This window comes from Ictidomys tridecemlineatus, chromosome 11, assembly GCF_052094955.1.
Source record: "Ictidomys tridecemlineatus isolate mIctTri1 chromosome 11, mIctTri1.hap1, whole genome shotgun sequence".
Classification (NCBI taxonomy): domain Eukaryota; kingdom Metazoa; phylum Chordata; class Mammalia; order Rodentia; family Sciuridae; genus Ictidomys; species Ictidomys tridecemlineatus.
Window position 1 is genome coordinate 33834523 of NC_135487.1, and position 27938 is coordinate 33862460.

The 27938-nt window shown below is 45.3% G+C and overlaps 2 protein-coding genes across 15 annotated transcripts in view; one reads left to right on the forward strand and one right to left on the reverse strand.

Moving 5' to 3' along the window:
- Window positions 1–18045, forward strand: part of Mast2 (microtubule associated serine/threonine kinase 2) — a 185771-nt gene extending 167726 nt beyond the window's left edge. For 6 of the 12 annotated variants that reach the window (XM_040288593.2, XM_013364001.4, XM_005317980.4 and 3 more), the window contains 19 exons: window positions 3561–3662; window positions 5682–5814; window positions 6741–6802; window positions 7060–7145; window positions 7595–7803; window positions 8340–8478; window positions 10500–10632; window positions 11352–11517; window positions 12005–12106; window positions 12356–12478; window positions 12656–12765; window positions 13134–13288; window positions 13531–13814; window positions 13912–14106; window positions 14737–14963; window positions 15173–15295; window positions 15737–15873; window positions 16002–16195; window positions 16489–18045. In XM_040288593.2, coding sequence (XP_040144527.2) covers window positions 3561–3662; window positions 5682–5814; window positions 6741–6802; window positions 7060–7145; window positions 7595–7803; window positions 8340–8478; window positions 10500–10632; window positions 11352–11517; window positions 12005–12106; window positions 12356–12478; window positions 12656–12765; window positions 13134–13288; window positions 13531–13814; window positions 13912–14106; window positions 14737–14963; window positions 15173–15295; window positions 15737–15873; window positions 16002–16195; window positions 16489–17990 — 4182 coding nt within the window. In that variant the 3' untranslated portion in view covers window positions 17991–18045. The remainder of the gene's footprint in view (window positions 1–3560; window positions 3663–5681; window positions 5815–6740; window positions 6803–7059; window positions 7146–7594; window positions 7804–8339; window positions 8479–10499; window positions 10633–11351; window positions 11518–12004; window positions 12107–12355; window positions 12479–12655; window positions 12766–13133; window positions 13289–13530; window positions 13815–13911; window positions 14107–14736; window positions 14964–15172; window positions 15296–15736; window positions 15874–16001; window positions 16196–16488) is intronic. The other 6 variants (XM_005317979.5, XM_013364031.4, XM_013364009.4 and 3 more) reach the window with 3 other exon arrangements.
- A 4232-nt stretch (window positions 18046–22277) lies between these two features.
- Window positions 22278–27938, reverse strand: part of Pik3r3 (phosphoinositide-3-kinase regulatory subunit 3) — a 117969-nt gene continuing 112308 nt past the window's right edge. For all 3 annotated transcript variants that reach the window (XM_078026183.1, XM_078026184.1, XM_005317982.5), the window contains one exon: window positions 22278–26061. In XM_078026183.1, the coding sequence (XP_077882309.1) occupies window positions 25863–26061 (199 nt within the window). In that variant the 3' untranslated portion in view covers window positions 22278–25862. The remainder of the gene's footprint in view (window positions 26062–27938) is intronic.

Here is a 27938-nt window from a genome sequence, read left to right on the forward strand (position 1 = left end):
CAGTACCACATAAAAATATATAGATGAATACAATACTTTTATTGTGTTCATCTACAACTAAAATAATAATAATAATAATAATAATACTTGGTGTAAGCAGAGCCTCCCAACTGTCTCTCCTCAGCCCAAAGGAAGCAGGGCCAAGGCTTAACCTGTGGGTTTATCCACTTGCTGATGTTCCACTGACATGGTGAGAAGTGCTCTAGTAAGATTTCTATGTGTAGAGATCTGATCCTCTGCAGTATGAAAAAAATCCCTGTGAGGCTAAAGGTAAATTAATCCAGAGACAGCCAAGACCAAGCATACTGCTTTAGGAAGTCATATTGAATTTGACTTCAATATGACTTAAATTCAATATGACTTTAGAAAGCCAAATTCCCATGAAAAGCAGCTATTTGTTTCTACTCAGGAATAATTTTCTAATAGTTTTTCATTAATAAATGGGGTGCCCCAGAAACATTTAGGAATCAAGGTATTGCTAAATGATTACCAAGTCTCCTCCTTTTTAAAAATTTTTCCCGCTTGAGATATGTCGCTGTATATTGCCCTGCTGGCCTTAAACTATGGGCTCAAGGGGTTTTCCCACCTCAAGCCTCACGTGTAGATGTATCTGGGACTATACACAGGCACCACTATACCCAGCTTCGAGGTTCCTTCTGAAACATTGATCTTCTCAAATGCTGAAATCAGAGTCTTGCCCAAAACCTCCAGGCATTTTCTCAGACTGACTATCCCTGGGGTTAAGTGGTTGATGTACTAGGAAGACTACTGATTGTGGAGCCAATTTGTTCCTTTCTTCCTTGATTTGTTTGGCCTTTGGGAGGGGGGTGTTAACAGGTATTCAGTGTAGACTCCCATCTCAGGAATTTGCTGTTGACTAAGGTTATAGGCCCACCAATATATATACTTACAGTAAAAAAATAACAGCTTTCATTAACAATGTGTACTGTGTACCAGACACTATCTTCCATTTATTATAATACAATGTGATTGACAAGCACAAAAAGAGATAAGTTCTGAGCACAGAGAAGGGCTCAGCATGGTTCAGAGAAAGTCAAATCTTGGCAAGTAGAAAAGCCTAGGAAACAGTGTAAGGAACTTGGTGCATTCCAGAAATTGCAGATGAAGTAGTTTGGCCAACTAGAGTAGATGCCTGCAGGAAAGAGTTGGTAAGTTTGAAGAATTAGACTGGTAGCCAGATGACGAAGGGTCTTTCTCGGGAGGAATCCAAGCTTAGATTTTTAGCATAAAGGCAATGATAAAATGGCAATCATTCATTCAATGAGATTAAATCAAAAACCATCATCATTAGCTTTATGCTTAAAATAATAAAGATTGCTAGCATTTACAGAGCACGTAATACATGCTAGACACTGTATTATCTCATTTAATTAATTTAATCCATACCCACCTATAAGGAAAGCGCTATTATTATTCCCCAAATTTAAAGATGAGTAAACTGAAGTTTAAAGGACTGAATCACCAAGATAACTCATTTCTTAAATAGCAGAAGTAGAACCCAAACTCATGTTTGTCATGTATGTATGTACATAAACACACACACACACGCACACAAGAATAGGTTATAAGGGTGCTGGAGATGTAGCTCAGTGGTAGAGTGCTTGCCTAGTATGTGCCAGACCCTGGGTTCCATCCCCAGTATCACATTTGGAAAAAAAAATACACACACACATACACAGAAATCTTCATTTGAAATATTTCTTATAACCTATTCACTACTCAGTCTTCTGAGCTTCCCTAAGATTCCACTGAAGCTGCTCAGACAAAAGCAACCAAGGAAATAATTGACTAATTGCCAAATTCTGTGGCTTCTTTCAGGCCTCATCTTTCTTCACCTTTCTACAGGACACTGTGAACACCTCTTGAACCTTAGCTCTTCTGGTTGTCAATTCCTTGTTCTCTCTAGCCTTGCTGCCTCTTCATAAGTTCCCTCTCTACCCACTCTAAAATGCTGCTGTTTTACAGGGCACTGTCCAGAATCTCTTTCCTTTCTCCACCCTTGTGCTGATGAGCCTTTTCTACTCCCAGGTCCTTAGTGGAAGACTCCCACCTGCTCCTTTATTTTCCTAAACTCCAGACCAGTGACCTACCTACTGAACTCCTTCACTGACTTCCCCAGATTGGTGCATATTCTTTGGTCATAAGTAATAGAAATAAGACTCACAGAAGTTTTAACAGTAAAGGGATACTAAGATATGGATGAAGAGGGTAGGTTTTGGAGAACTGAAGATAAAAATGCATCAGGCCTTAAGAAGGGACCAGTGTCAGCAACCAGAAACTGACAAGCTCTGGAAGTGCTCATTCTCCTTTCTTAGCAGTTTTTATCTGTGCTCTGAGGTTAGATATGGCCATCTTTTTTCACCAAGTGTAGATTATACAGTTTGGCTACACAGATAATAACTGTTATCTTTCTGAGCATTGAAAAATTCCCAGGAAAGCAGTCCACACTGGTCAGCTGTTGGAGGTGGAAGGGAAGGTGCAGCCACAGAGTATCAGGGTGGATCCTAGAAGCATGAGCTGTTCTCAGAAGACAAGCAAGAGGTCCTGGGGCCTGGGGCTGGGGCTCAGTAGTAGGGCGCTTGCCTTGTACGTGTGAGGCACTGGGTTCTATCCTTATCACCACATAAAAATAAAGAAAATAAAGGTATTGTGTCTATCTACAACTAAAAATATTAAAATTTTAAAAAAAGAAAGAAAGAAAGAGGCTCCTGGGCCCAGCAAATACCAAGGTTGTCTATGAGGACACCTCAAACTTAAATTTGCCTCTTCTGCCCCACTGCTCTTTTCTCTAAAGACAAACTTCTCATGTTTTTAGTCTATTGTTTATCTTCTTGCAGTTCCTGTTTCACTAAGGGCTCAGTGAAGTTTCCCTAAAAATGAAGTTGCAGTTACCTCCCTTCCTGCTTCTGCCACCCCTCAGATCCATCTTAGAAAATGGCCTGAGGCTGTGCACTTACCTTGGTTTTTACTGCCTTGACTTCTGCCTTGTTCAGTGGAGTTATTGCATTAATGATTTCCCTGATTTTAGGCTTGCCCTCTTTAGTGCACCCTCTGCTCTGCAGCTAGTGGTCTTCCTGAAATACCTCTCTGGTCATATCATTTCCTTGCTTTGAGGTCTTTTGTTCCTTACAGTGTGTCTGGGGTACAAGGTGAATATCTATGAAGGCTCTATTGAGAGTTGCCCCTTAAGATGGGGTGTGGAAGGTAAATCAAGCTTGTTGGTTGTAGGAGCAGGTAAAGGTGTGTCTGGGTGACATTTCTTGGTCTTGTAGTATTCTCAGACTCACTGGTCTCTCATGAGTGAGCAACTTTCTCCCTCCCACAGCTGACCAGCCTTCTCCTCTGAATTAATTCCTTCCTTCCTTCCTTTCTTCCTCCCTCCCTCCCTCCCTCCCTCTCTCTTTTTTTTTTTTTGCTTTACAGAGCTCTCTCTACTACCAATAATTTCTCTCTGTAGTCAGCTCTGCCCATTATGGTTCTGCTCAGCCCAGCCACACCAGACCAGTAGCTTGCTGAAGTGACTTTTGTCTTCTTTGCAGGCTCATGAGCGCTCAGAGAGCTCAGAGGTGGCTTCTGTGATGCAGCTGGTAAAAAAACTGATGATAGTCATTGCTCGTCCAGCTCGTCTCCTGGAATGCCTGGTAAGTGGACTCGGGAAGATTAGATGGGGAGATGGGGTTTGAGGTTGTAAAGGAAGTATCCTGCCAACAACAAAACTGTGGCAGCACCACTACCATCTCTGTTGCTTAGGTCTGTATTTAAATATGATCTCTAAGCACTGGGGGACTAAACAGGTTCCTTTGAGGACAAATTGATGGTCCTGATGGGTATGGCAGGGAAAGTATTAATCTGACTTATTCCCACATTGAGCCACCTTGTACCTATTTAATGCTAGACACTGAAAGTATAGACATGAATAGAACAGAGTCCTGATCTCAAGATACTTCCTCTGTAGTGGCACTAGCAAATATAAAGCATGTGGATATATAAATAATAATTGTAATATTTTAAGAAATGTCATAACTCAAGTGAATGCAAGGTGCACCAGAAACCTGGTGAAGGAAGTGCTTTAGTTCTGTATAGAATGAGCATTCAGTGAAAGCTTCCTGAGGGAGAAGAGGCCTATTCAATGACCTGAAGGATGAATGCACATTTGCCAGGCCAGGGATGTGGGGTAGGAAGACAGGGTGGATTTGATGAGGTAGCGAGGGATGAAGTTGGAAGGCGGGCAGCACTAGATAATGGAAGGTGTTGCCTTCTCAGCTCAGGAGTTTGCATTATCCTTTAGTCCACTTGGAGCTACCACAAAGTTGAGGTTAGAATATGGCATGATCAGGTTTACTGTTTTCTTAACTGACTTTATTAAGATATACTATACATTCAATAAAATACATCCTTTTGGAGTATGCAGCCTATTGAATTTTAACAAATGTATATCTGTATAATTACTGCCATGGTTGAGATTTTTGTGTTTCCTTAAAGAGTTTTCTCATGTCCCTTTGCCGTCAGTCCTCTCCCCACCCTGCTTCCAGGCACCACTTATCTGCCTGCTTTTGCTGTGGATGTTTGCCTTTGTATAGTTTCATGTAATGAACCCGTGTTCTGACTTCTTTCACTCTGCATAGTGTTAATTTTGAGATGCATATGTTGTTGTATGTATCAGTATATGGTTCCTATTTATTTCTGAATTAAGTATTCTATCAGATTTAGTTCTAAGAAATATTACTTCAGCCTGGACATGGATGGTGAATTGGAAGAGAGGGCAGGATGAGCAAGGAACTGAGGACAGAGGCACTTAAAGCAATTAATGTGAGATAGGGTGATTTGAATTAGGACAACGGTAGGGGGGGAAAAGAAGCAGTAGATTAGAGAGGTATTTATAAGGTAGATTTCTGAGATGGGGCTGAGAAAGAATAAAAAGTTAAGAAGACTTCCAGGTCTGGTGTAGATCATATCTGAGTAGGTAGTTTAATTCTCCAAAATAGAGAGACTGTATGGAATGAAAACAGGCAAACCAGAGGTTAGAGAGCCTCTGCATCAAGAACATGAAGTCTGTGGCAGAGCAGGGGCTTGGACCCAGCAGGTTTGCATGCTGGTTTTCCATTTCTTCTTACTTTGTCACCAGGCATTCCTGTGAACCTTGAATTCCTCACCAAGGTCAAAGAGTTGTTAGAAGGATTTAGCCCAGGGTATGGCACTTGGTAGGCACTCAGAAGTGACACCTTTATTATTATATGCAGACAGTGACTATGCTTTGGTCAGCATTGGAGCTTCTACCCCTTGCATATAGGAAGTGCATAGTGAATGTTAGAAGGTGTATATGTACCACTATGACTGGGAGCTGCAGCTCTTATGAGCTGTAGTCGAGTGTGTGCCAGGACTGCTCTGGACTGGGCACCTGTACACACCTGACAGTACCATCTGGCTAATGGAAGGCTTGAAACCTGGTTAGCAGACAGAGCTCTCTTGATGGGAGACTGCTTTTTCCCCATTTTTTGTGATCCCTGAATCATGATATTTCTGGTCTTCAGAGGTTGAGGTGTCTTATCACAGAGAAGGACCTCTTATTCATCATCCTCCTCTATATACTATAAAACCAAAGAGATCAATAGCAGTCACTTGTATCTTTCACCAATGACCACCTCTCTCCTCTGGTACAGGAGTTTGACCCTGAAGAGTTCTACCACCTATTAGAAGCAGCTGAGGGCCATGCCAAAGAAGGACATGGAATTAAATGTGACATTCCCCGCTACATCATTAGCCAGTTGGGACTCACACGGGATCCCATAGAGGGTGAGCATGCTGCCTGGGGGCTATAAAGAAGAGATTTAGCCTGGATGTGGACATAACATGGCATCTGGGGCCTCAGGACCATAGGAGGCACCCTGTGATCTCTGTCATAAAACAGCCTTTTTTTGGGAATTACTCTTCATATCTGTCTACTGTGTCCCTGTCTGGATTGCCTTGGGCCTAGCTAGGTTGGATTTAGAGCCTTAGGCCAAACTAGGCTACCAATAAAGGACGACAGTCACATTTTTTAAAATGGTCGTCTCCTCCACATACTTGCCTCTCCTGCTGACCACCTTACAAATCCTCCTGTCTTTGGAGTGGTCTAACCCAGCGCTTCAGAGAATATCTTCATTCTTTTGGGCTTCACACTAAGCCTCTGCATGAATATGGGCTTGCGTATCCTAATCTGTGGTTGTCCTGCTCCTGTCTTCCCTGCTTTCCAGCCCCACCCCGCAAAGCAATCTTGGCCAGCAGGATGGCCCAGCCTTAGGCCCTGTTTCCAGGAAATATCCCAAGTTTGAGATGAGTTTCTATAGAATGTATCAAGCTTTGTGAATGGCACTGGGCTCATAGAGATAGTGGTACAAGGAGCTGAGGTTGTTGCTCAATGGCAGAACATTTGGCTCGCATGTGAAGCACTCACACCACATAAAAATAAATAAACAAAATGAGGATATTGTATCCATGTATAACTAAAAAAAATATTTAAAAAGAAAGAAAGAGTGGTATAATAGCATTTGGCTTATTTTCTGATCCCCAAACTGTAACTACACTGAGGATAGAGCCACAGGACTGGATTTGTATCCCAGGCAAATGCAGAAAGCATTAATGCCTACCCCATATGAACCTATTCTGTGACCTAACGGTACTGCTATGATGTCTGACAGTGTCACGCACACTTTTCTCTTGTGTCCTTGCTGTATTTCTAGAAATGGCCCAATTGAGCAGTTACGACAGTCCTGACACTCCAGAGACTGATGATTCCATCGAGGTAAAGACCCTGACCTCCCATTCCTGGAGTCTGAACCCTATGAAACAAGAGGAAGTGAATTCTCTTTAAAAAGAGAATATCTGAAAGAGGGATGGGGAATTGGTGACTGCAAACACTGAGAAGTCATGCTGCTTCCAGGGAAGGATGGACAGAACACTACAGCAGGGCTGAGCTGAGCTGGTGCTTGGTCCTGGCTTTCCCCAGCACATGGACTCTGAGAAGCATGACTGCCTCCTGCCTTTTCCCTTGTCTTCCAGGGCCGCGGGGCATCTCTACAATCTAAGAAAACCCCCTCTGAAGAAGACTTCGAGACTATTAAGCTCATCAGCAATGGCGCCTATGGGTAAAGGCAGGGGTCAGAATGTGGCCAGGAGTAAAACGAGTCAGCCCTTGTTCTCTCCATTCTGGAAGCATATGATTCCCAATCCCCTGGGCAGCCGATACCTCAGGGCCCACAGGTGGATCCTCTCACTCCCTGAAGCCCCCTGGAGAGGCAAGAATTCAATATCCTGTGACATCTGAGCATTGCTCATTTCTCAGGCAAAATGCTCATCCCTCTTGGTAACATTTCTCCTTTCCCTGAGCTCTGGAAGCATTCATCTGTGTCCTCAGGTCCTGGCTTACCAGGAAATTTGAAATTTGGGCCAGGGAGCTTAGATCCCTTTCATTAATATGTACATCCCTGCTCCCTCATTCTGTGCCTGGGTAAGGTGTGACATGTAGTTCGGGTAGTGGAATGCACAGCTCTGGTGCTGACAGCCTTTGGAGGCTGAGCTGGGTTGCATTTCTCAGGGCCGTATTCTTGGTGCGGCACAAATCTACCCGGCAGCGCTTTGCCATGAAGAAGATCAACAAGCAGAACCTGATCCTACGGAACCAGATCCAGCAGGCCTTTGTGGAGCGTGACATACTGACTTTCGCTGAGAACCCCTTTGTAGTCAGCATGTTCTGCTCCTTTGAGACCAAGCGCCACTTATGCATGGTGATGGAGTATGTTGAAGGTACTGAAGGTATTGGGAAAAAGGTGGACTGCTGTGGAAGCCATGGTACAGCCCAAGACTTTAATAAGGACCAGTAACTGTATATTATGTAGGACAGTTTCAGAGTCAGCTTCCAAGCCCTCTTTGGGACTCCTTCCTGCCTCAGAATCTCAGGCCATTTGGCCATGGTGAGCACAAAGCTCCTCACCTCACTGTGAGACTGCCCATTTCAGTTACAGTGAGAGGCAATAGGATGTAACCGTCTAGTGGCTGTAGAATTCATTCCCCAGAGCCACAAGTCATTATGCAGGCATAGAGGCCTGGGTTTCTTTCCTCCTTTGTCTTAAACAATGATCTTGACAGCCATTGGCAGATTCACTTCACTTCCCACTCCTCTCCACACCCTGTCTCCCACTCATGCTAGCAACAGAGGGCTAGAATCAGTCTCCAACACCAGGGTACCCTGTGAGGCTATCTCCTTTGGGACCTGCAAACCTGGGAACTGGCTAGAGCAGGGAGCTGGATGCTTCTCTCATAATAGTCTGGGCTTGTTGCAGGAGGAGACTGTGCCACTCTGCTGAAGAACATTGGGGCCTTGCCTGTGGACATGGTGCGGCTATACTTTGCAGAAACTGTGCTGGCCTTGGAATATTTACACAACTATGGCATCGTGCACCGTGACCTCAAGCCTGACAAGTATGCCCACAATCTGGGTCCATTGTTCATGGTTTCCCTCTTGAGTCTAGATAAAGGGAGGAAACACAGCATGTCTGAATGTGTTCTAGAATGGCTCCTAGGAAACAATGATGGTGTGTGTGTCCTTTTAGGCCTAGTACTCCAGCCTCTTGACCATTTCATATGCCAAGACCACTGCCACAAGAGCAGGAACATCATAAGGCTTCAGTGACATGAAAGAGTCACTGAAATCCCCTGAAGAAACCAAGCAAGAACTAAGGAATTAGCACATCTAATAGATTCCTGAATGAGTGTCCTGACATTTATTGATACTACAGTGTGCCAAGCACCATATTCTGGGTTTTAAATATAGTCCTTTTTGTATTGAACTTAAGTCTAGTGTGAGAGACAGATGATATATGTGTATGAGGCTTCTTCTTGGAAGGCATTCATCAGGTGGAAAAAAGTAGGAGGAGCTTTCTAAAGCAGGGGGGCAAGAAGTATAAAGATACACGGGTAAGAGAGAACATGATCTATTCAGGAGCTCCAGGTAGTATAGCTTAGGTGGTGGTAGGTCGGAGAGAAGTGAGAGAAAAGACTAGAGAAGAGATGCAGGGGCTAGACCATCAAGGATCCTTTCAACTTTGGGTTTTCTTTTAAGGAGCATAGAGTCTTCAGAGGACCTGTTGACCAAGGTGTGATAGAACATGTTCAGATTTGGGTTTTGGTATAGAAAGACCACTCTACTAGTGGAAGAGACAAGTCACTCAGGATACCAGGCCAAAGACAACAATGCCTGCACCAGACCACAGGGACAAGATGGAGGAGGGGATAGTGTAGGGAAATGGAAGGGAACAATTAATGTTGGTGTTGGGGTGGAAAGGGAAGCAAGGAAGCAGAAGGAGACTAGGTTGCCTTACAGATTTCTAGCTTGGAACTGGTACAGAGGTGATAAGCCTCCATGGTAGAAAGTAACTTTGGCATTAGATAGACCTAAGTTCACATGACCTCATGCTTGTTTAACTCTATGAGTTTGTCTGTTAATTAAATTTACTCCTTTCTAAGTGAGAATGATAATACCTTTGATGTTTAGTTGTACCAGAAAACCTTTCAGGGGCCAGATTTTGTACATGTATATGTGCATGTGCATTAGGAATTGAACACAGGGCCTCATGCATGCTAGGCAAGCATTCTATCATTCTGTCATCCCCTACCCCCAAATATTTTTAAAAGTACTTATCACAAAGCTCAGTAATTGACATAAATTACTGTTTTTTCACTGAGAAGAGGAACCAATTGGGAGGCATGCCTTTGTTTTGAACAGGTTGAGTTTGTGGTATCTGGGAGGTTGAGTAGGTATGGAGCTTGAGAAAGAAGTCAAGAGCCAGAGACAATGATTTGGGAATCATTAGAACAGAGAGGTGGCAGGGTGAAGCCTTTGGCACAAAATGAAATGGCTCAAGCAGAGTATGTTAATGGAATCTGATTTCTAGTTCCTCCCAACCAATCCTCCTTATAAGACAGCCATGGACATGGGATAAGATTATGTGCCCCTTTCCCTTCTCCCTGAAATGGGGATAGTGAGCTACCCAAGTGAGGAGAGGGATTAGGGATGGCTAGAGCAAACAGCCTTAGGATAAGTCGATCTCAGCTCTATGGAAGAAAGTCTCTTCCTCTTCACTGGTAACCTGTTCCCAGTATCAATTACAGGTGGAGCAACAAAGAAATGAAGTCATGGGAATGGGTGGAAGGCAGGCTAGCTATTTGTGTAGAATGTGGCACACACACCCTGACATACCCACCAAGAAGCAAGGAACTTCAGGGCTTTATTCTGCAATATGGAGGAAACACACTTTACCCACTGAATAGAGCATTTTCAAAGCCAGAGCTGTGTATTTTTTCATAGCTGCCTGTCTCCCTGCTTATGTCCCACAGAAAACCATAGAGGCCTATGTAGGAAAATTTGGCAAATAATAAAATGAGCACTTGTAGAAAACCTTGAAATAACTCTGTTTTTTTTTTCCCCCCCTGTGGCCTCCTAGCCTCCTGATTACATCCATGGGGCACATCAAACTCACTGACTTTGGACTCTCTAAAATTGGCCTCATGAGTCTGACAACCAACTTGTATGAAGGCCACATAGAAAAGGATGCCCGGGAGTTCCTGGATAAGCAGGTAAGGAAAGTAGGTGAAACCTTGGGAACTGAATTCCAGGACTCATAATTAGGTCTTGGAGCCACATGTTTACTTGTGACCAGATGTTAGGATTGGAAGCTTCTATCTTTTCAACCTTTTGGTTCCAGGGAGACATTGAAATAGCACATTTGGAAAATAGGATGGGCCATGAGAATCATATGAATATAAAATCCAAAGTCATCTTTCTCCTCTGGGTTTGGAGAAAATAAGTCATATAGCTATTAATGTGGTTTCATATGAGATCAGTCCTGAACCCCTGGCCTGAGTCAAGGGCAGACCTCTCCTGGGGCCTGTTGTTCTTGGAACATAGCTCCAAATTCCACTTGGCTGGGGCTCAGTTCCCTGAGAACTGCCTCTGGATGTTGCCTGATTTGACTTTTCAGGTTGTGAAGCTCACAAGTCCCTGTAGTAATCACATAAGGATAGGTTCTGTTCTTTGGGCTGGAGGGCAGAGGCCGTTTGTAGGACCAGATACCAGAAGGGAATGTTGCAAGCTCAGGGAGATTAGACATTATGATTAATTAGGAAATACACCCCACCAAGAGTTCCAATTCTGGTTCCCTGATCCTGTTTCTCAATTAAGGCAAGCTGAGTCTTCAGAGACTTCTTATCTAGGGTAGGAGCATCCCCACTCCTCCAGCCATCATGCCAGTGAGCTGCCTCAGGATGCTGAGCCAGCCTGGCTTCTCTGTGCCCAGGTGTGCGGGACTCCAGAGTACATAGCGCCTGAGGTGATCCTGCGTCAGGGCTATGGGAAGCCAGTGGACTGGTGGGCCATGGGCATAATCCTGTATGAGTTCCTGGTGGGTTGCGTCCCTTTCTTTGGAGACACTCCGGAGGAGCTCTTTGGTCAAGTGATCAGTGGTAGGTACTATCACCCTTACCCAGTGTGGAGTCAAAATCTAGGTCCACAAATAAGAATTATGCATGCCCCTGTTGAGGCCTTGGATTTCTTGTTCTGAATTCAAGTGTGTGTGTTTAGTATGCTTGCTTCTTAGGAATATGTGTGCATGCACTCACGCACTGAGTCCCCTGGGACCTATCCTGTGAGTATGAACTCTTTTTTTATTTTAGCAAATAAAGCAGGGTGAGCTGGAGCTCCAGGACAGAGGAAGTCACTGTTTTTATAATGCCCACCCTGGATCAAAAAGCCAGCAATGTTCTAATAAGGAGTGTGATTCCTCTTGGAGGGGAGGAGCCTATAGAACTTAAGGAATTTGGCTCCTAGATGGGGCTTTTTAGGGGCTCTGGACTGGCCCTTATGACCTCTCTTCCTTAATATTACACTGGGGCCTTCTGCATCTCCCCACTATCTATCTTTCCCTTTCTCTCTCATCCCTGATGACTTCAGATGAGATTGTGTGGCCTGAGGGTGAAGATGCACTACCCCCAGATGCCCAAGACCTCACCTCCAAACTACTCCACCAGAACCCTCTGGAGAGACTGGGCACAGGTAAGTTAGGCCCTACTCTTTCTTTCTCACCACTTAGGAAAGGGGAAAGGGAGACCAAGCCCACACACCGTGAGGTTCAGGCTTCAGGTGTGGACAGTCTTTCGGGATCCTGAAGTTCTTCCCTGCTTGCTACAGGCAGAGAAAGAAAGGTGTTTGAGCTTAGGCTTCCAGGTGCACCTTTTCCAGGTCTGGCTTCTTGCTTGACTTGCTGGCCTGGACTCCACACAACTCATCCTACTTCTTGTCTAGGTAGTACTTATGAGGTAAAGCAGCACCCATTTTTTACGGGTCTGGACTGGACAGGACTTCTTCGCCAGAAAGCTGAATTTATTCCTCAACTGGAATCAGAGGATGATACCAGCTACTTTGACAGTAAGGTCGCTGGGGGTGAGGTGGAGTGTTGGTCCTACCTGTGTGCTGAAAAGTGCCTATGCATACTATGCCTATGCAGTGGGAACAACTTCTCAGGGCTCTGCTGAGGTCTGATAGGGTCACAAGGATGCCATCAGCAGGGTCCCTGAAGGGAACTGTCCTGTGTGTCTGGCCCAGCCCGTTCGGAGCGATACCACCATGTGGACTCAGAAGATGAGGAGGAAGTGAGTGAGGATGGCTGCCTTGAGATCCGCCAGTTCTCTTCCTGCTCTCCAAGGTTCAGCAAGGTACGACTTAGGAGGCCAGATCAGAGGGATGGGAGAAGAGGACCTGTCAAGAGACACACCTGGGGCAGGCTGAGGGAGTTGGTGATAGGACCACTTCAGAAAAAGAAGAGCAGAGTGCTGGGCTGCATAGAGTAGATGCTTCTAGAACCACTCTCACTAATTCCTGATATAAAAGATGTCAGGATCAACATCTCTTATATCAGGAATTAGTAAGAGTGGTTCTAGGTCAACAGGATAAGTGCTTCCCCAAATATTCAACTGGGATGTGGGGAAAGACTCAAATTCCAGTTTCAGGTGCCAAGGATGTGATTTGTCATTTGGGAGATGTCGCTGTCAGAGCCAACTCCAGTGTGTCCCTGTGCCCACAGGTATACAGTAGCATGGAACGGCTCTCACTGCTGGAGGAACGCCGGACACCACCCCCCACCAAGCGCAGCCTGAGTGAGGAGAAGGAAGACCGCTCAGATAGCCTGGCAGGGCTAAAGGGCCGAGACCGGAGCTGGGTGATTGGTTCCCCTGAGATGTGAGCACCCAGGGCTCGCCAGGGTGGGCAGCACAGCCAACCCTCCCTATCACACAAATCTTAGGAGAGATTCAGGTGCTGGGGAGGTGTGCTTGTGGGGTAAGGTGGCATTCTCAAGGCAACCCTGGTGGAACATCTGAGGAGAAAAGTTCTGTGACTGTAGCTCTGTGTGCTCCTAAGGAAGCCTTGGCATGAGAGGGAGACTGCTTGGGTCATCTCACCCCAGGCTTTATGTCTCATAGATTACGGAAGCGGCTGTCGGTGTCTGAGTCGTCTCACACAGAGAGTGACTCAAGCCCTCCAATGACAGTGCGACGCCGTTGCTCAGGCCTCCTGGATGTGCCTCGCTTCTCTGAAGGCCATGAGGAGGTCAGCAGCACCCCCAGGAGGCAACAGCAGGAGGGTATATGGCTTCTGACACCCTCTTCTGGAGAGGGGGCATCTGGGCCTGTCCCTGAAAGGCCTGTGGAGCGGCGACTAAAGCTGGATGAGGAGCCTCTCTGCCAGAGTGGTGCTTCCAGCTCAGGTGTGGCAGTGTGTGGTCAAAGGGCCTCGGCTGGGAGGACACTACAGGTAGGGAGGCTCAACTGTATTGTGGGTCTCATTGTTCATTTGGCCCATAGCCACGGAGACTCGAAGCCGTGGGACCCCACAGCTGGCTGAGGGAGCCACAGCCAAGGCCATCAGCGACCTGGCTGTGCGTAGAGCTCGCCACCGGCTGCTCTCTGGGGATTCTATAGAGAAGCGGACCACTCGCCCTGTCAACAAAGTGATCAAGTCTGCCTCAGCCACAGCCCTTTCCCTCCTCATTCCTACAGGTGCGACCCCTAAAGAGCTGGGGTAAAACCCATAGAAAGGGCCTTAGAATCTCTGTAAGCCTGCAGCAGGGGTACAGGGGGCAGGTGTGTGTGTGTGTGTGAACCTCTGAGAAACTGTATGTCCCTTTATTATGAAAATGAAAGTCTCCAAAGGTGTGCATTGGTGTCTGGAGTTGTGTGTGTGTGTGTCAGGGCAGGACAGCACAGTGTGACAAGTGTAGGCTTTAAGGCAAAGATCTAATATTCAAATCTTGGCTTCATCAAGAAAGGCTCTTGGCCTTGGAAAGTTTTTAATCCTTCTAAGCTTCAAGTTCTTCATTAAAAAATGTGGATAATAATAATGGCTAGCTTGTAGGATAATTGCAATGTTTATTTATGTATGAAGAGTTTATGTAGTCCCCAGCACATGCATAAATGCCGGTCCCCATCACCTGCACCCCCACCTCAGACCTGGGAAACTGAGCGGGTGAGAGGGCTTTGGGTCACGGGTTATGGGGAAGATACACCTGGGTCAGGCTCTGTCTGTGACTGGGGCTTGGAAGGAATCAGTAGACTAGAAAGGGCGCCAGGCTGGGACCATGGCCAGGCCAAGGCCTTTGACCCACTAAGTCCTGGCTTCTCCTTCTCCAGAACACCACACCTGCTCTCCATTGGCCAGTCCCATGTCCCCACACTCCCAGTCGTCCAACCCGTCATCCAGAGATTCTTCTCCAAGCAGGGACTTCTTGCCAGCCCTTGGCAGCTTGAGGCCTCCCATCATCATCCACCGAGCTGGAAAGAAGTATGGCTTCACCCTTCGGGCCATTCGTGTCTACATGGGTGACTCAGATGTCTACACTGTGCACCACATGGTGTGGGTATGTCTGGCCATCTAGACTTGTTGTCTCAGCTCCATCACTCCTCCACTTTCCCCTCAATGGAGCCTGTTTGTCCTTTCTTCTGTCACTGCCCATGCTATCCACAGGGGTCAAAGGGTGATGGTAAATGGGGTCGCAGCTTAATGATCAGAATAAGCCCTACACTTCCTGCCCAAGCTTCAGACTAAAGATGCTCTTTCCTGAGACAGCATGTGGAGGATGGAGGTCCAGCCAGCGAGGCCGGGCTTCGTCAGGGTGACCTTATCACCCATGTCAACGGGGAGCCTGTGCATGGGCTGGTGCACACAGAGGTGGTGGAGCTGATCCTAAAGGTTAGTGCTGGGAATGCTGCCCACTGTAGCCCCTGAACAACCCCAGTCTTGTTAGTCTGGACTGGCCAGAGAGGAGTGGGAGGATTGAACACACATAGCATAGATTCCAGGGTCACAGAGAACTTGGTTGGCACAGCAGAGAGTTTTCTCCAGAAAGCAACAGCCTCATTAGCCAAGGCCCAGATTCTTCTGAGCTGTGGGTAGGACTGGCTAACAGGGCAAGGGAGCTTCTTCTCTGTCTTCCCGTCCCCAAACCTCTCTGGACACCAATGGAAGCCATTTCCTAATCTGTGAGAGGGAAGACAGGCCTTATTCAGACATGTTGGCACAGGAGCAAAAACTGGAGCTGTGGTATAGCCATATGCAGGGGTAGGGACAGGAGCAAGAATATGGCTACTATCTTAGCCTAGACCTCATGCTTTGCTTTGTTTTGCTCCCCAGAGTGGAAACAAGGTGGCTATTTCAACAACTCCCCTGGAGAACACATCCATTAAAGTGGGACCAGCTCGAAAAGGCAGCTACAAGGCCAAGATGGCCCGAAGGAGCAAGAGGAACCGGGGCAAGGATGGGCAAGAAAGGTGAGCCAATTAGTCAGAGGTCTGCTATGAGCACTTGGGTACTGGCAATATGTCGGGTGGCTTGACCCCAGGCCTAGAGTGTGTTGTGCTCCATGCACCGACTTGGCCTTGGACCCTTATCGTTACAGCAGAAAAAGAAGTTCCCTGTTCCGGAAGATCACTAAGCAGGCCTCCCTGCTGCACACCAGCCGCAGCCTTTCTTCCCTTAACCGCTCCTTGTCGTCGGGGGAGAGTGGGCCAGGCTCTCCCACACACAGCCACAGCCTTTCTCCCCGATCTCCCACTCAGGGCTACCGGGTGACCCCTGATACAGTGCACTCAGGTACAAAGGGCTCTCTGCAGGTAGAAACCACCCATTGGGAAATAGGAAGTGCCTTGGCCCTCTGCTCCCCGCATGTCCCACTCTCAGAATCCCTTTCAGCTCATGTCTAAAGATTCAGTAGTTTTGGGAGGAATTGATGGGGAAGGGAGTGACTTTATTTCTGTAGTCTGGGTACTAGTTCTTTGGTAGGGGAACATGGACAATCCTGGCACATCCCAGTGAGCCCTCCCTTGCCCCTTGGTCACTTCTTACAGATAAAATTGATCCACCTTTGTCTCTCTGTTTGTACAAAGTAGGGGGGAATTCATCGCAGAGCAGCTCCCCCAGCTCCAGCGTGCCCAGTTCTCCAGCTGGCTCTGGGCACACACGGCCCAGCTCCCTACATGGTCTGGCACCCAAGCTCCAACGCCAGTACCGCTCTCCACGGCGCAAGTCAGCAGGCAGCATCCCACTATCTCCGCTGGCCCACACCCCTTCACCACCACCAGCAGCTTCACCTCAGCGTTCTCCATCACCCCTGTCTGGTCATGGAGCCCAGGCCTTTCCCACCAAACTTCACTTGTCACCTCCACTAGGCAGGCAACTCTCACGGCCCAAAAGTGCAGAGCCACCCCGCTCCCCACTGCTTAAGCGGGTGCAGTCAGCAGAAAAACTGGCAGCTGCACTGGCTGCTTCTGAGAAGAAGCGAGCTCCTTCTCACAAGCATGGTCTTGACCTGCCCCACTGTGAGCTAAAGAAGGAGCTGCCACCCAGGGAAGCCAGCCCGCTGGAGGTAGTTGGGACCAGGGCTGTGCTCTCTGGGAAAGGGGCACTGCCAGGGAAGGGAGTGCTACAGCCTGCTCCTTCACGGGCCCTAGGGACCCTTCGGCAGGACCGAGCTGAACGACGAGAGTCACTGCAAAAGCAAGAAGCTATCCGTGAGGTAGACTCCTCAGAGGATGACACCGATGAGGAACCTGAGAACAGCCAGGGTGCACAGGCATCCAACCCAGAAGTGAGCCAGAATCCACCCACCAGAGGAACAGGAGAGGGTGGGGAAGAGGATACCTTCTTGCCCAGGGACTCAAGAAACCAGGGTCTGGTGGTCCCAGGCCTATTGACAGGGGTCATATTAGGGCCTCCCAGAATAGAAGGTGCTAATGTTCCCCAGAGGTGGCTTGGGAGTCCACACGCCTTTGAGGAGGCTATCACCTCCTCCTCACCAGGCCCTAGCCTGTGTAGGTCTGGACCCTCAGACCCTACCCCCGCTGAAGGCTGCCGGAAGGCCCAGCACCTCCACACCCAGGCATTAACAGCACTTTGTCCCAGCTCATCAGGACTCATCTCTGCTGCTGCCTCCACCTCTGGGAAGTCAGGTACATGGTCCTGGAATTTCCTTATTGAGGACCCAGACAGGGTATCCCCAGGCAGAAAGACAACAGTGGAAGGTGGGCTATCCAACCCCCAAGATTTGGAAACTACAGCTCCAGTCCACCCTAAGAGCCCATCTCCCAGACAGGAGAGGAAGTCAAAGCCACCCAGTGCCCCTAGGCTGGCCCATACACCACGTGAGGTTCCCAGCCAAAGTTGGCTGTGGGAGTCTGAATGTGCAGAAGTAGAGAAAGAAGAACCACCCCTGAGCATCACCAAAGTGCCTGATGCCTCAGGTGACAGAAGGCAGGACGTTCCATGCAGAGGCTGTCCTCTTACCCAGGAGCCTGGGCCCAGCCTGCTTTGGAGGAGCCGAGGACCAGGGAGCAACCCAAAGCATCAGGATTCCACATTAGCACCAGATGAGGTTTTAAAACAAACATAGCAGTTGTTTGCTATTTCTTGTACCAGACCTGTGTAATACACGCTCCTGGAAACACCTTTGTGTTTTGCATGCTTCTTTCCTTCAGTCATCATACTCGTAACTGTCGGTCTAGGTCCTGTGTTGCTGCTGGGAATATAACTGTGACTAAGACAGTTTCCACCCTCTTGGGAGGAACACACTATCTAGCTTCGCTTCTCAGAGACCATCTGGGTTCAAACATGAAGAACAGGTGAATAGGTAGTTTTGCTGAGTATGGTAGAGGGAGGGCTGTCAAAAGTGCAGCATATACAATATACCTGGTATGTTCAAGAAACCAAAGATAATTCAAAATGGAAATGGGTATGGCAAATTAAACAAGGTATGGCAAATTAAGCAAGACCGTATCTAATGGTCTTCCATTGTGTAGGTGATACAGAACTAAACCAAAGAAGATCATGTGGCAACTAATATTCCTACTAATGGATAATAAAGCTTGGGCTTTCCTGCCCGAGGTAGATCTGGGATTGAACCTAGGTCTCCCTTGACTATACAGCCCACATTCACCTCATTCAGAGTGTGTCTTAGCCAGTAAATGAGGAGGAGAAAAGGTACTAGTAGGTAAGGAGTTTAACTTTGAATGTTTTGGTTTTAAGGTTTGGTTTGGGGTTTCCCCATCCCTTTTTTATATTTTATTTAGAGACAGGGTCTCATTGAGTTGCTTAGGACTTTGCTAAGTTGCTGAGGCTGGCTTTGAATTCATGATCCTCCTGCCTCAGCCTCCCAAGCCACTAGGATTACAGGCATACACCACTGCACCTGGTTACTTTGGATGTATTGAATTTGAGCTATTTCTGGGTCATCCAGAAGGTAATTGGATGCACAGATCTGGAACTCAGGAGGAAAATCTATACTAGGTAGAAATGAGCCAACAGTGTATCAACAATTAGTGTTCCTGAATCAACAATTCAGGAACACTGATATTTAAGGCAAAGAAGGGAGACTCAGAATAGCAACCAGAAGAGGAATCATAAAATCCAAGAGAAGAGTTTCAAAATGGAATAGTTACTTGATAAAATGGTGAGTGGTCAGGTGAGATGAAAATAGAAAACTGCCTGTTCAGTGGTAAGTCCTTAGTATTTGTAGCCAGCAAACCCTTCCTGGGATGTTTGTCAGGTATGCCCCAGCAGTAAAGGTGGACATTGCTGTGTGCATTCTTCTTTGAGTAGAGCTATACTTTGTGAGTAGTGCAGAAGAGAAGGAAAGATGTATGTTGGTGTAGGGGGAGTCAGGAGATGGCATCACAGGGCAGGGAGTGGGGCTTGGTGGAGTATCAACGCTAGGGGTGTCTCCATGCCAAACCATCGTGCACTGACATTGTACTGAATGTCCCACAATCCAATGCCTGGGTCTCAAGGAGAGGGGTCAGGAAACTGGGAGACAGAATACTACCTTTGAGTCAGTGGCTGGAGGGGTGCCTCCTGTACTCTGCAGCCCTTTGTCATCCTGCATGGGGAAGGTGGTGGCCACCAGAGGGCGTGCTCTATCCACCTTCTGGTCCTCTTGATTTCACTTTCTTCTTCCTTCAGTTATTTATAGACAGCAAATCATGGGCTGCCTGCACTGGGCATTGGGAAGATAGGTTGCAGGATCCAGGAGGACGGCTTGGGAGATGAGTGCCCCACATAGGTCAGGATCTGGTCAGAAGCACCATACCATAAATATAGGTGAAGCGGATGGAAGGAAGCAGATTTTGCAGTTTCAAGAGAACTGCCTTCTTATGGGTTTTGAAATAAAAATGGGAAGAAGCCCTAGGACACCAAGCATTGTGTAGTGCAAATGCCTAGGGTACATGCCTCAATGGTGCTGTCCTTGAAAAACACTGAATTATCCTGAGGGGAGTGAGGAAATTCTGAGAGGCAACTTCAAATTTATGTTTTATGAAGATCACTCTGGCTACAATACAGTCAGGCTTGCATTGAGCAGATAGGCCAGAGAGAGCACGATGCAGTGACCCATATAGTGGTCTGAACTAGGATAGCAACAGTGAAGAGAAAACCTTAATCTGAGGAAGGAGGGAAGAAAGCATGGGAAGATGGACACAGATTTAGGGCCGACAGGAAAGAAATGGTTATTTAAAGCTCTACGAGGATTTCCCAGAGAACGTGCAGAATGAGAAGCCCAAAACTCTAGGATTAGCTGGGAGGATGGAGCCACTGAAAAGAGAAACATGTGAGAAATGAGGTTTGCAACATTACAAAATCCGTTTTATAGACTTACATTTTGTAATGTAGCAGTGTACAGTGACAGGCACCTACAATCCTAGCTGAGGCTGAGGCAGGAGAATCACTTGAGCCCAAGAGTTCAGAGCCAGCCCGAGCAATGCAGCAAAAGAAAAAAAAATTGTGATTTGCCCTAGGAACAATTGAAAGTTACTTATAATGTTTTATACAGGTTCAGGTTTGTAGTTTAAAAAGATAACTGGACGCCATATGAGAATGAATTTGAGGGGGCAAGAATGGAGGAAGGGAGACCTTCTAGGGATTAGGCTCTGTAGCAAAGCAATGAATTTAGAGAATTGATGGTTTCATTGGTATTTAGAAGGTAAAATTAATAAGGGTTGGCAGAGGGTTTTATAGATATGGAACAAGGCTATCAAAGATGTTGACTACAGCTGGGGTTGTAGCTCAGTGGTAGAGTGCTCACCTAGCATGTGTGAGGTACTGGGTTCGATCCTCAGCACCACATAAAAATAAGTAAATGAAGGTACTGTGTCCATCTACAAAAAAAAAAAAAAAAAGATGTTGACTACATCTCTGGCTTATGCCAAAATGAACCCAATTTCCATTCAGCGAAATATGAAACAATGGAAGAAACCAGGACCAGAAGGTGACCCTGCACATTCAGTCTCTGGCAGGAGAAATAGATGTAATTGGCCTAAAGATGGTGGGTGGATTCATGGATGTGGAGAAAATGGTTAGGTAAAAAGGCTTATATGAGAGGAAGGCTGGAGGAACATCAGAAAAACTAGGTGAATGAATTGTAATGAAGTCAATGAAAGAGCTTTCCATGAAGAACAGTCAACAGAAATGGATACTGAAGACATCGAAGTCGGCAGTTTGGGGTAGTGGAACCTGTACTAAAATGCTTCAGGTGAGGAAATAAACACATTTAGGCAGGTCTTTCAAAAGGTGTGGCTTTGAGGGGTGGGGAAAATAAGGAAAAGGATATGGGATTGAGTAGGGATTGAGGACATATAGAATTAGAGATAACCAAAAAATAATGAAAAAATGGTAATTCATCATGGGAGCCAGGAATGGTGACACAATTATAAGCTTGTAACCACAGCTACACGTAAGAGAGTTCCCTGAGAATGTGAGAGAAAAATAGAATCCAAAATATGGTGCTGAGGAGATAGGCTTTTGTTGGAAGATATCTTTGTGATTAAAGGTGGGACTGAGAGGACTTTTTAGGGTATTTGTAGGTCTGGTGGTAGGACGAGAAGGGAATTCATAGCCAACCATGTGTTTTCTCTGAAGTAAACAAGTTTGAAGTGCCTATGGGCCCCTCTAGTTCCCAGTGGAAATGACCAGATAGATGGCAGGTAGAAGTCGAAAGACAGGATAGGCAGGAGATAAGAAAGGAATTTTGAGTGTCCTCAGCACACTCAAAATATTTTCCCCACCTCTTAAATTTAGGTTTAAGGGAATTCATCCACACCTTGTATGTATAAAGTATATAGAGGGGAGGAAGGACTCATGCAGTCACTTAGAGCAACAGACCATTCCCTGCTCAATCTGATTTTGTAATTGATGTATAATTGGGTGAGGCCTGAGACACATGGATGAGAACTACAACATACTGTGTGACAAGATACATTGTCATGTTTGCTGATTATATTCCTAGCACATAGGAACCTTAACAAAGTGCCTTGAAGTATAGTGACAATTGCCTAGGAAAACAAAAGGATAAGACCCTAAGACAATCCATTTACCCTGCCCCCAGAGTGAAAACACTTCTTTCTAGGCAGAAATATGTGATGAGCTTATTAGAAGGGGAGGAAATGGCCCTCAGATATAATTTTCTCAGTATCTGGGTGGACAGGGCTCATGGTAATGCCAGTTAGGGTCTTCCTGTTCAGGGGAGGAAAGGAACACCTTATGACCTCCAGTACAGCCTCAGGACTGATCTTTTGGTGTTTATTAGAAGGACTAGGAGTGTCACTGGTTTTTCAACACCCTAGTCCTCTTACCTTGCCCTTGCCCCACCCCCTGCCCCAGCCCACCCTTCCATAGCATCAAGACAAAAAGGTGCTTTATTGCAATGTCTTTATTGCATTACTGCAGCAAGTTGGCCAGACTATCCCCTCTTGGGGAAGGTAAAAAACAAAAGCCACAAAATTGTCTTCCTCACCTTCCCCCCACCCTCACCCACAACTGCACAGCAATGTCTGAACACATTTGGTGACAAGAACAATTTGCAAAAGTGGTCTAGGAACTACATTATGAATTGTCCCAACACAAGACACATAGTTGGCTTCCTTGTGAATCAGATTTTTTTACGTAAACTACATGAATTTTGACTACATCAAAGACAACAGAATAGGCTTTTCACAAGTAACAACAGGGCACCAAAGTCACATGCTGGAATTTGTAAGGAAATAAGATTGGTTGTCACAAGTGGCTGGAGCTAAAGCAAGGCTGAACAGTTGTCAGCTGGGGGGCCAGGCAGGTCTCTTCTGGACCCTCTGGTTTCTGTGGCCATTGAAACCTCACAGAGGCCTACGATGGGGTCTTAATGGGCAGCAGAGATCAACCTAGAAACCAGGAACTGCCCAAATGTAATTCTTGACTCACTCAATAGAATGCATAGGGCTAGTTTCCTTTCAGCAAGAAGAGACCCAAAGAAGATACCAAATTGGTTCTCAGAGCTTCTTCAGGGTATATGAGGTCTAAAGTAAATGGGAAAGCCCATCAAGTCCTGGGAGAAGGAAGATTAGAGGTGTTAGGAGGTCTTTATCCTTGGCCAGATCAATGATAAGGACATAGGCAATCTATCCAGGCCTGAACCATGGCCAATGTTTGGCATCTAGCCAGGTAGAGAGAGCCTTGTTCAGTGATGAAAGCTCCACCTGGAAAAAAGGTAGGCCTTGGACCTGTGTCCAGCCAGCCCCAAGCTGCCTTCATGTTGGTGGCTGGTTTATCTAGCCAGGAGAATAATGGGCCTCACTGGTCTTGGTTTGTCTCTGCCTCCATGAGAATGCAGTTAAGATGCTGAGAGAAAATCTCAGGGCCCAGGTCACAGGACAGGACACAGAACTATACTCATATGAAAAAGTTGCCAAGACCTGCTCCCCAGCCATGGAGTGAGCTTGCCCCACCACACACACTGGGGTCACTATTTAGCAGAACGGACCATATGCCATTTATGCTGGCTCAGAATCAAGCAAATCATGTGGCAACTGGTCAGAAAAAAAAACACCTTAAAATTTCTCAAATGATCCTTGATTTCAGATCTCACAAAACAATGAATTCAAGAATGAGAAAAGGAAAAAAGGGGGGACAGGGAGGAATGTAGGAATGAAAAACAGCAGTCCTCCACAGTCAACCCAAGTGTAGATAGTAAGATAGTGCTCTGCTCTCATGCTGCACACTCTCAACGTCTGACCAACAGGGTACAAACTACCCTGATACATTGTTCAACACTACAGATGTGTGTATCCTATCCCATTTTGGTTTATTGTAAGAGACATTCAGAACACATTAAATTTTAGTACCTGATAGGAGGGATTCCTTGCACCCAATCTTGAGCATGTAACTACTTGAGCAGGTTCAACACCAGATGCAAAGCCACCCTGGGGTGACCACCAGCAATTAGCATCCTATTACTCAGTAAACCTTTCAGCAAGATTTCAATCTGGCAGTTTGGGGAAAGGATGTGTTAGCTATCAGTTAAGGACTTAACTGATGGTGGAGGGATTTCACTTGTCTCTATCTCAACCCAATCCTTAAAGTGTAATGTAAACAAGGAAAAGCCAAAAAGATATGCCCTTTCCTTTCTATCCTCATTGTTAGTAACTCTGGAAGTCTTTCCAAAAACTTTTAATCTATGTCTGTCTATATAATACTAGTCCATTCTAGATATTGTCACCAAGATAATGCTCAGGGAAAGTAATATTTGTTTTTTCAGCCCCAAAACTAGAGTTTTCCTAGCTATGAGCCTTAGGAACCAAGATCCAGGTACTAGCTCAACCAGGATGCCTGACTGCAAAGCTCTGGACTCAAAACAGCTGACTCACACTAAGCCCACTATGGTTCCAGGATTGGCTCAGAGGCAGCTGGACTCTATTTGTCAAATGAATGCTGACTGGAGAGTGTGGGGCAAAATGGAGGCAGAAGTTGATGCCTGCCCTCCACTCAGCTCGCCTAGCTTCACTCAGCTGGAAGGCTTAAGCCACATGGAGCAGAAGATTCCTGGCCTAAGATTACAGCCACTGGAGCATGAGGGCAGACTGTGCACATTGCCCTAATGGCAGGATCACAAAAAAGGCAAAGACAAAAGCTTCCAGATGGCTTCTACTAACAGTCTAAACTCCAAGCCATCTTCTCCCTGCAAAAGCTTCAAAACCACTATATGGAAGCACATGTGTAATGTGGCGTGACCCTCACCCTGGACACCAGGGCCTCTGGGTCTGTGATTTACTGAGGTGTCCCTGACCACAACCTGATTCTCCTCCTTAGCCAAGTAGGCTCCCGAGCCCTACCAAAGCAAAGGAGGGGTAGATGAAAAGAAATTAAATCATTTATAGTATTTTTGCAGGGCCTTTAAACTTGGGGAAGCACACATAAGAATGTTGTTCTATATCATTATTTGGTATATCAAGCCATCTAAAAGCACTGGATTGCACCTTTTCTTTACTCATACAAACAAGTTACAAAGGTTTCAAACAACAGATCATTCTTTAGGCTAGGGAAACACCACACAAGCACCAACTTTGTTTTATGATTCAAAGCTCACTATCCCCACAAAAAGAATGCTATTTCTCATCTGAGAAACGAGGGCAGGGCAGAAGGAAATACATCAACCAGTTTTAGTGTTTGCTAAAACTCACATTTCTAGTTTTCTTATTTTCAAGTTTTGGTACAGAAGTATGCATTTAGCTACTAGTGCCACTTTCTCTCCTTAGACCTTAGTCTGGCAACAAACATTGTTTTGCTGGTGTCTGAACATAAATGCTTCTTTAGAGGGAGGAGATAGTGAGACGCTGAAGCCTAAATTATGTTGGTAAGAAATAAAGTACCTTCAGTTGACGGAGTTTTTTACCCCTTGCTTAGATTCTTTAAATGAAATCCCAAACCTCCCTACTTTGCTTTGGTTGTCTTTTTTTTTTTTTTTTTTTTTAAACCAAATCCCATCCTACCACAGAACCAAAACAGTCATCTTTTGGGGGAGAAGAGAAACTGCTAAAGCAAATCTGAACTCCCAAAAGAGCCATGTCTCTGCTGCATTCTCAGAGTTGAAGAACAAAAGAGGACATGGACTCTTCAGATGTTTCCAAGTACGACTCCCACCCTCTACCCCATCAAGCCTAGTGTTTCTGTAGAGGGTGCCTGGCTAAACAAAAATAAAAACCCCAATGAAATAGACTTTCCAAAACAACATCTGCTTACAGGTTAGTATGTCAGTGCAGCAGCACAGCTGAGACCCAGAGACCCCAGGCCCCTGATTCCCCCCATCCTGGCCAGCTACTGCTCGGCCTCTCCACTTCCACTTCACATTCACAGATTCACTTCTTGTGCAAAACAAGCAGTCTACGTAGAAAGAATGCCCTCATCGTAGTCTAATAAAAACTGTAGAAAAAAATGCTAGAGAGCCACCTCTCTTCCCACTCCCTCTTTATCTGCAGAGTGAAGGCATCTGTGCATGAACAGGATAGGCAAGCCTAACGTTGAGGGAGTCATTGTGCTGAATCAGGGATGTCTGCTGGTAATGGAGCACCAGCTCCTTCAGTGAGCTGTACAGGTTGTAGGGCTCTGCAAAGCCATATCCCCGAGCAGTGCTGTAGATCACACAGTGTTTCACTTCCCCATCGGCACTACAAAGAGACACCAGAGAAAAATGTTAAGGCAGTACATGAAAAAGGGACAATGAATGGTCAGAAGTCTGAGAGCAATTGTTACGTAAAGGAGGAGACCCATAAGTGTTTTGTCAATCAGACAAAGCTTGTAAAATTGTGTTCTCCTCACCCTCTTATAGGTTTGGCCACAGACAGACATATTGAATGCAGAGTTTATTTCTCAACTCTTAATTCTATTCATTGATCTACATGTCTACCCTTCTCAGTACCACACAAGTCTTGATTATATAGCTTTGTAATAACTTATGAAATCAATGTGTGACTTCTCCAACTTGTTTCTATTTTTTGAAGGTTATTTTGGCTACTCGGGATCCCTTGCATTTTCCTACGAATTTTAGGAACATCTTGTCAATTTCTGCAAATACCTAGCTAGGATTCTGATAGATCTGTGCTGAATGCATAGATCAATTAACCATTCTTAATATATAAGATATTTTCACTTATTTTTATTTATTCCTGACAGTGGAATGTAAATATTTTGACATATTTATACAAACATGAATTAGGATCTAATTAGGATCTATTTTTCTTAAAAGATTTCAAATCTTGCAAAAACTATCCTCCCCTGTCATTTCCATTCAGATGACTTCAGCAGCACAGGTCAAAGAGAAATGAAATGTTGCAAGTAGTTCTATCTTTGGATGACAGTAAACCAATGCACTTTATGATGCACTTCCATTTTTTTGCCCATAAACAACCATCCATCCTTTCAAAGTCCAGCCCCAAACTTCTTTTTCTTCACCATAATTAACAGTTCTACATGTGACCAACCTACTACTGATACCTATTTCACAGTGATTTTGTTTATCCTAAATAATTTATGAAATGAAGAAAGCCTGGTGCAACTGAAAAATGTGGTTTTTGAAACCTGGCAAACTTGATTTAAACACTTGAATCCATGACATAAATAGACTACTGAAGGCAGGATGATCAAACAAAGCAGATTAATATGAATGTCCTTTGTCTATCCTTACTTTCTTTGAGGGCACAATAACTTTGCCATCTTTATTTTGCCTTCTGCCATACCTAGGAGTAGCATAATTATATAACAATAGTAGTAGGTAACATTTACTTATTATGCCCTATTTAAAGCATACTACATTTTATATATATATATATACACACACACACACACACACACACACATAAATATGTTATTTGAATTTTACCAAAACCTCAAAGTAGGTATTGTTTTTATTACCCTCATTTTATAGATAAAGAAACTGGGCAAAGAACAGTTAAGTAATTTACCCAGAGTTACACAGCTGATAAGCAGTTAGCACCAACATCTGAACCCATTATATCTGGCACCAAATCTTGCCCTCACCATCATATCATCTTCTAAGTACAAACTGTGTCAAAGAAGATGTGCCTTCTTAAGGAATATACATAACACTCAGGCAAATTCTGATTAAGATAGAGTTATCTTGGGCTGGGGTTGTAGCTCAGTGGTAGAGTGCTTGCCTAGCATGTGCGAGGCCCTGGGTTAATCCCCAGCACCACATAAAAATAAATTAATTAATTAAATAAAGGTATTGTGTCCAAATACAACTAAAAGTAAATTAAAAAAAAAATACAGTTATCTCCAAATTTCACTTTCCATTAAAAAGAAAACAGACTTTTCCCAATAAAGTCCTAAGAGCATCTTAAGAAAAATGTATCCACATTTTATATCACTATCTAAATAAATTTAATTAAAAATTAAATTAGGCATATGAGACTACTAAAGAATTTTTTTTTCAATTCTAGACTCACAGACACTTGAACTCCAATAGCAACAATACAAGGCCTAATCTGTTTACCATGTAAATTAAAATCCCCAAGATAACTTTAGA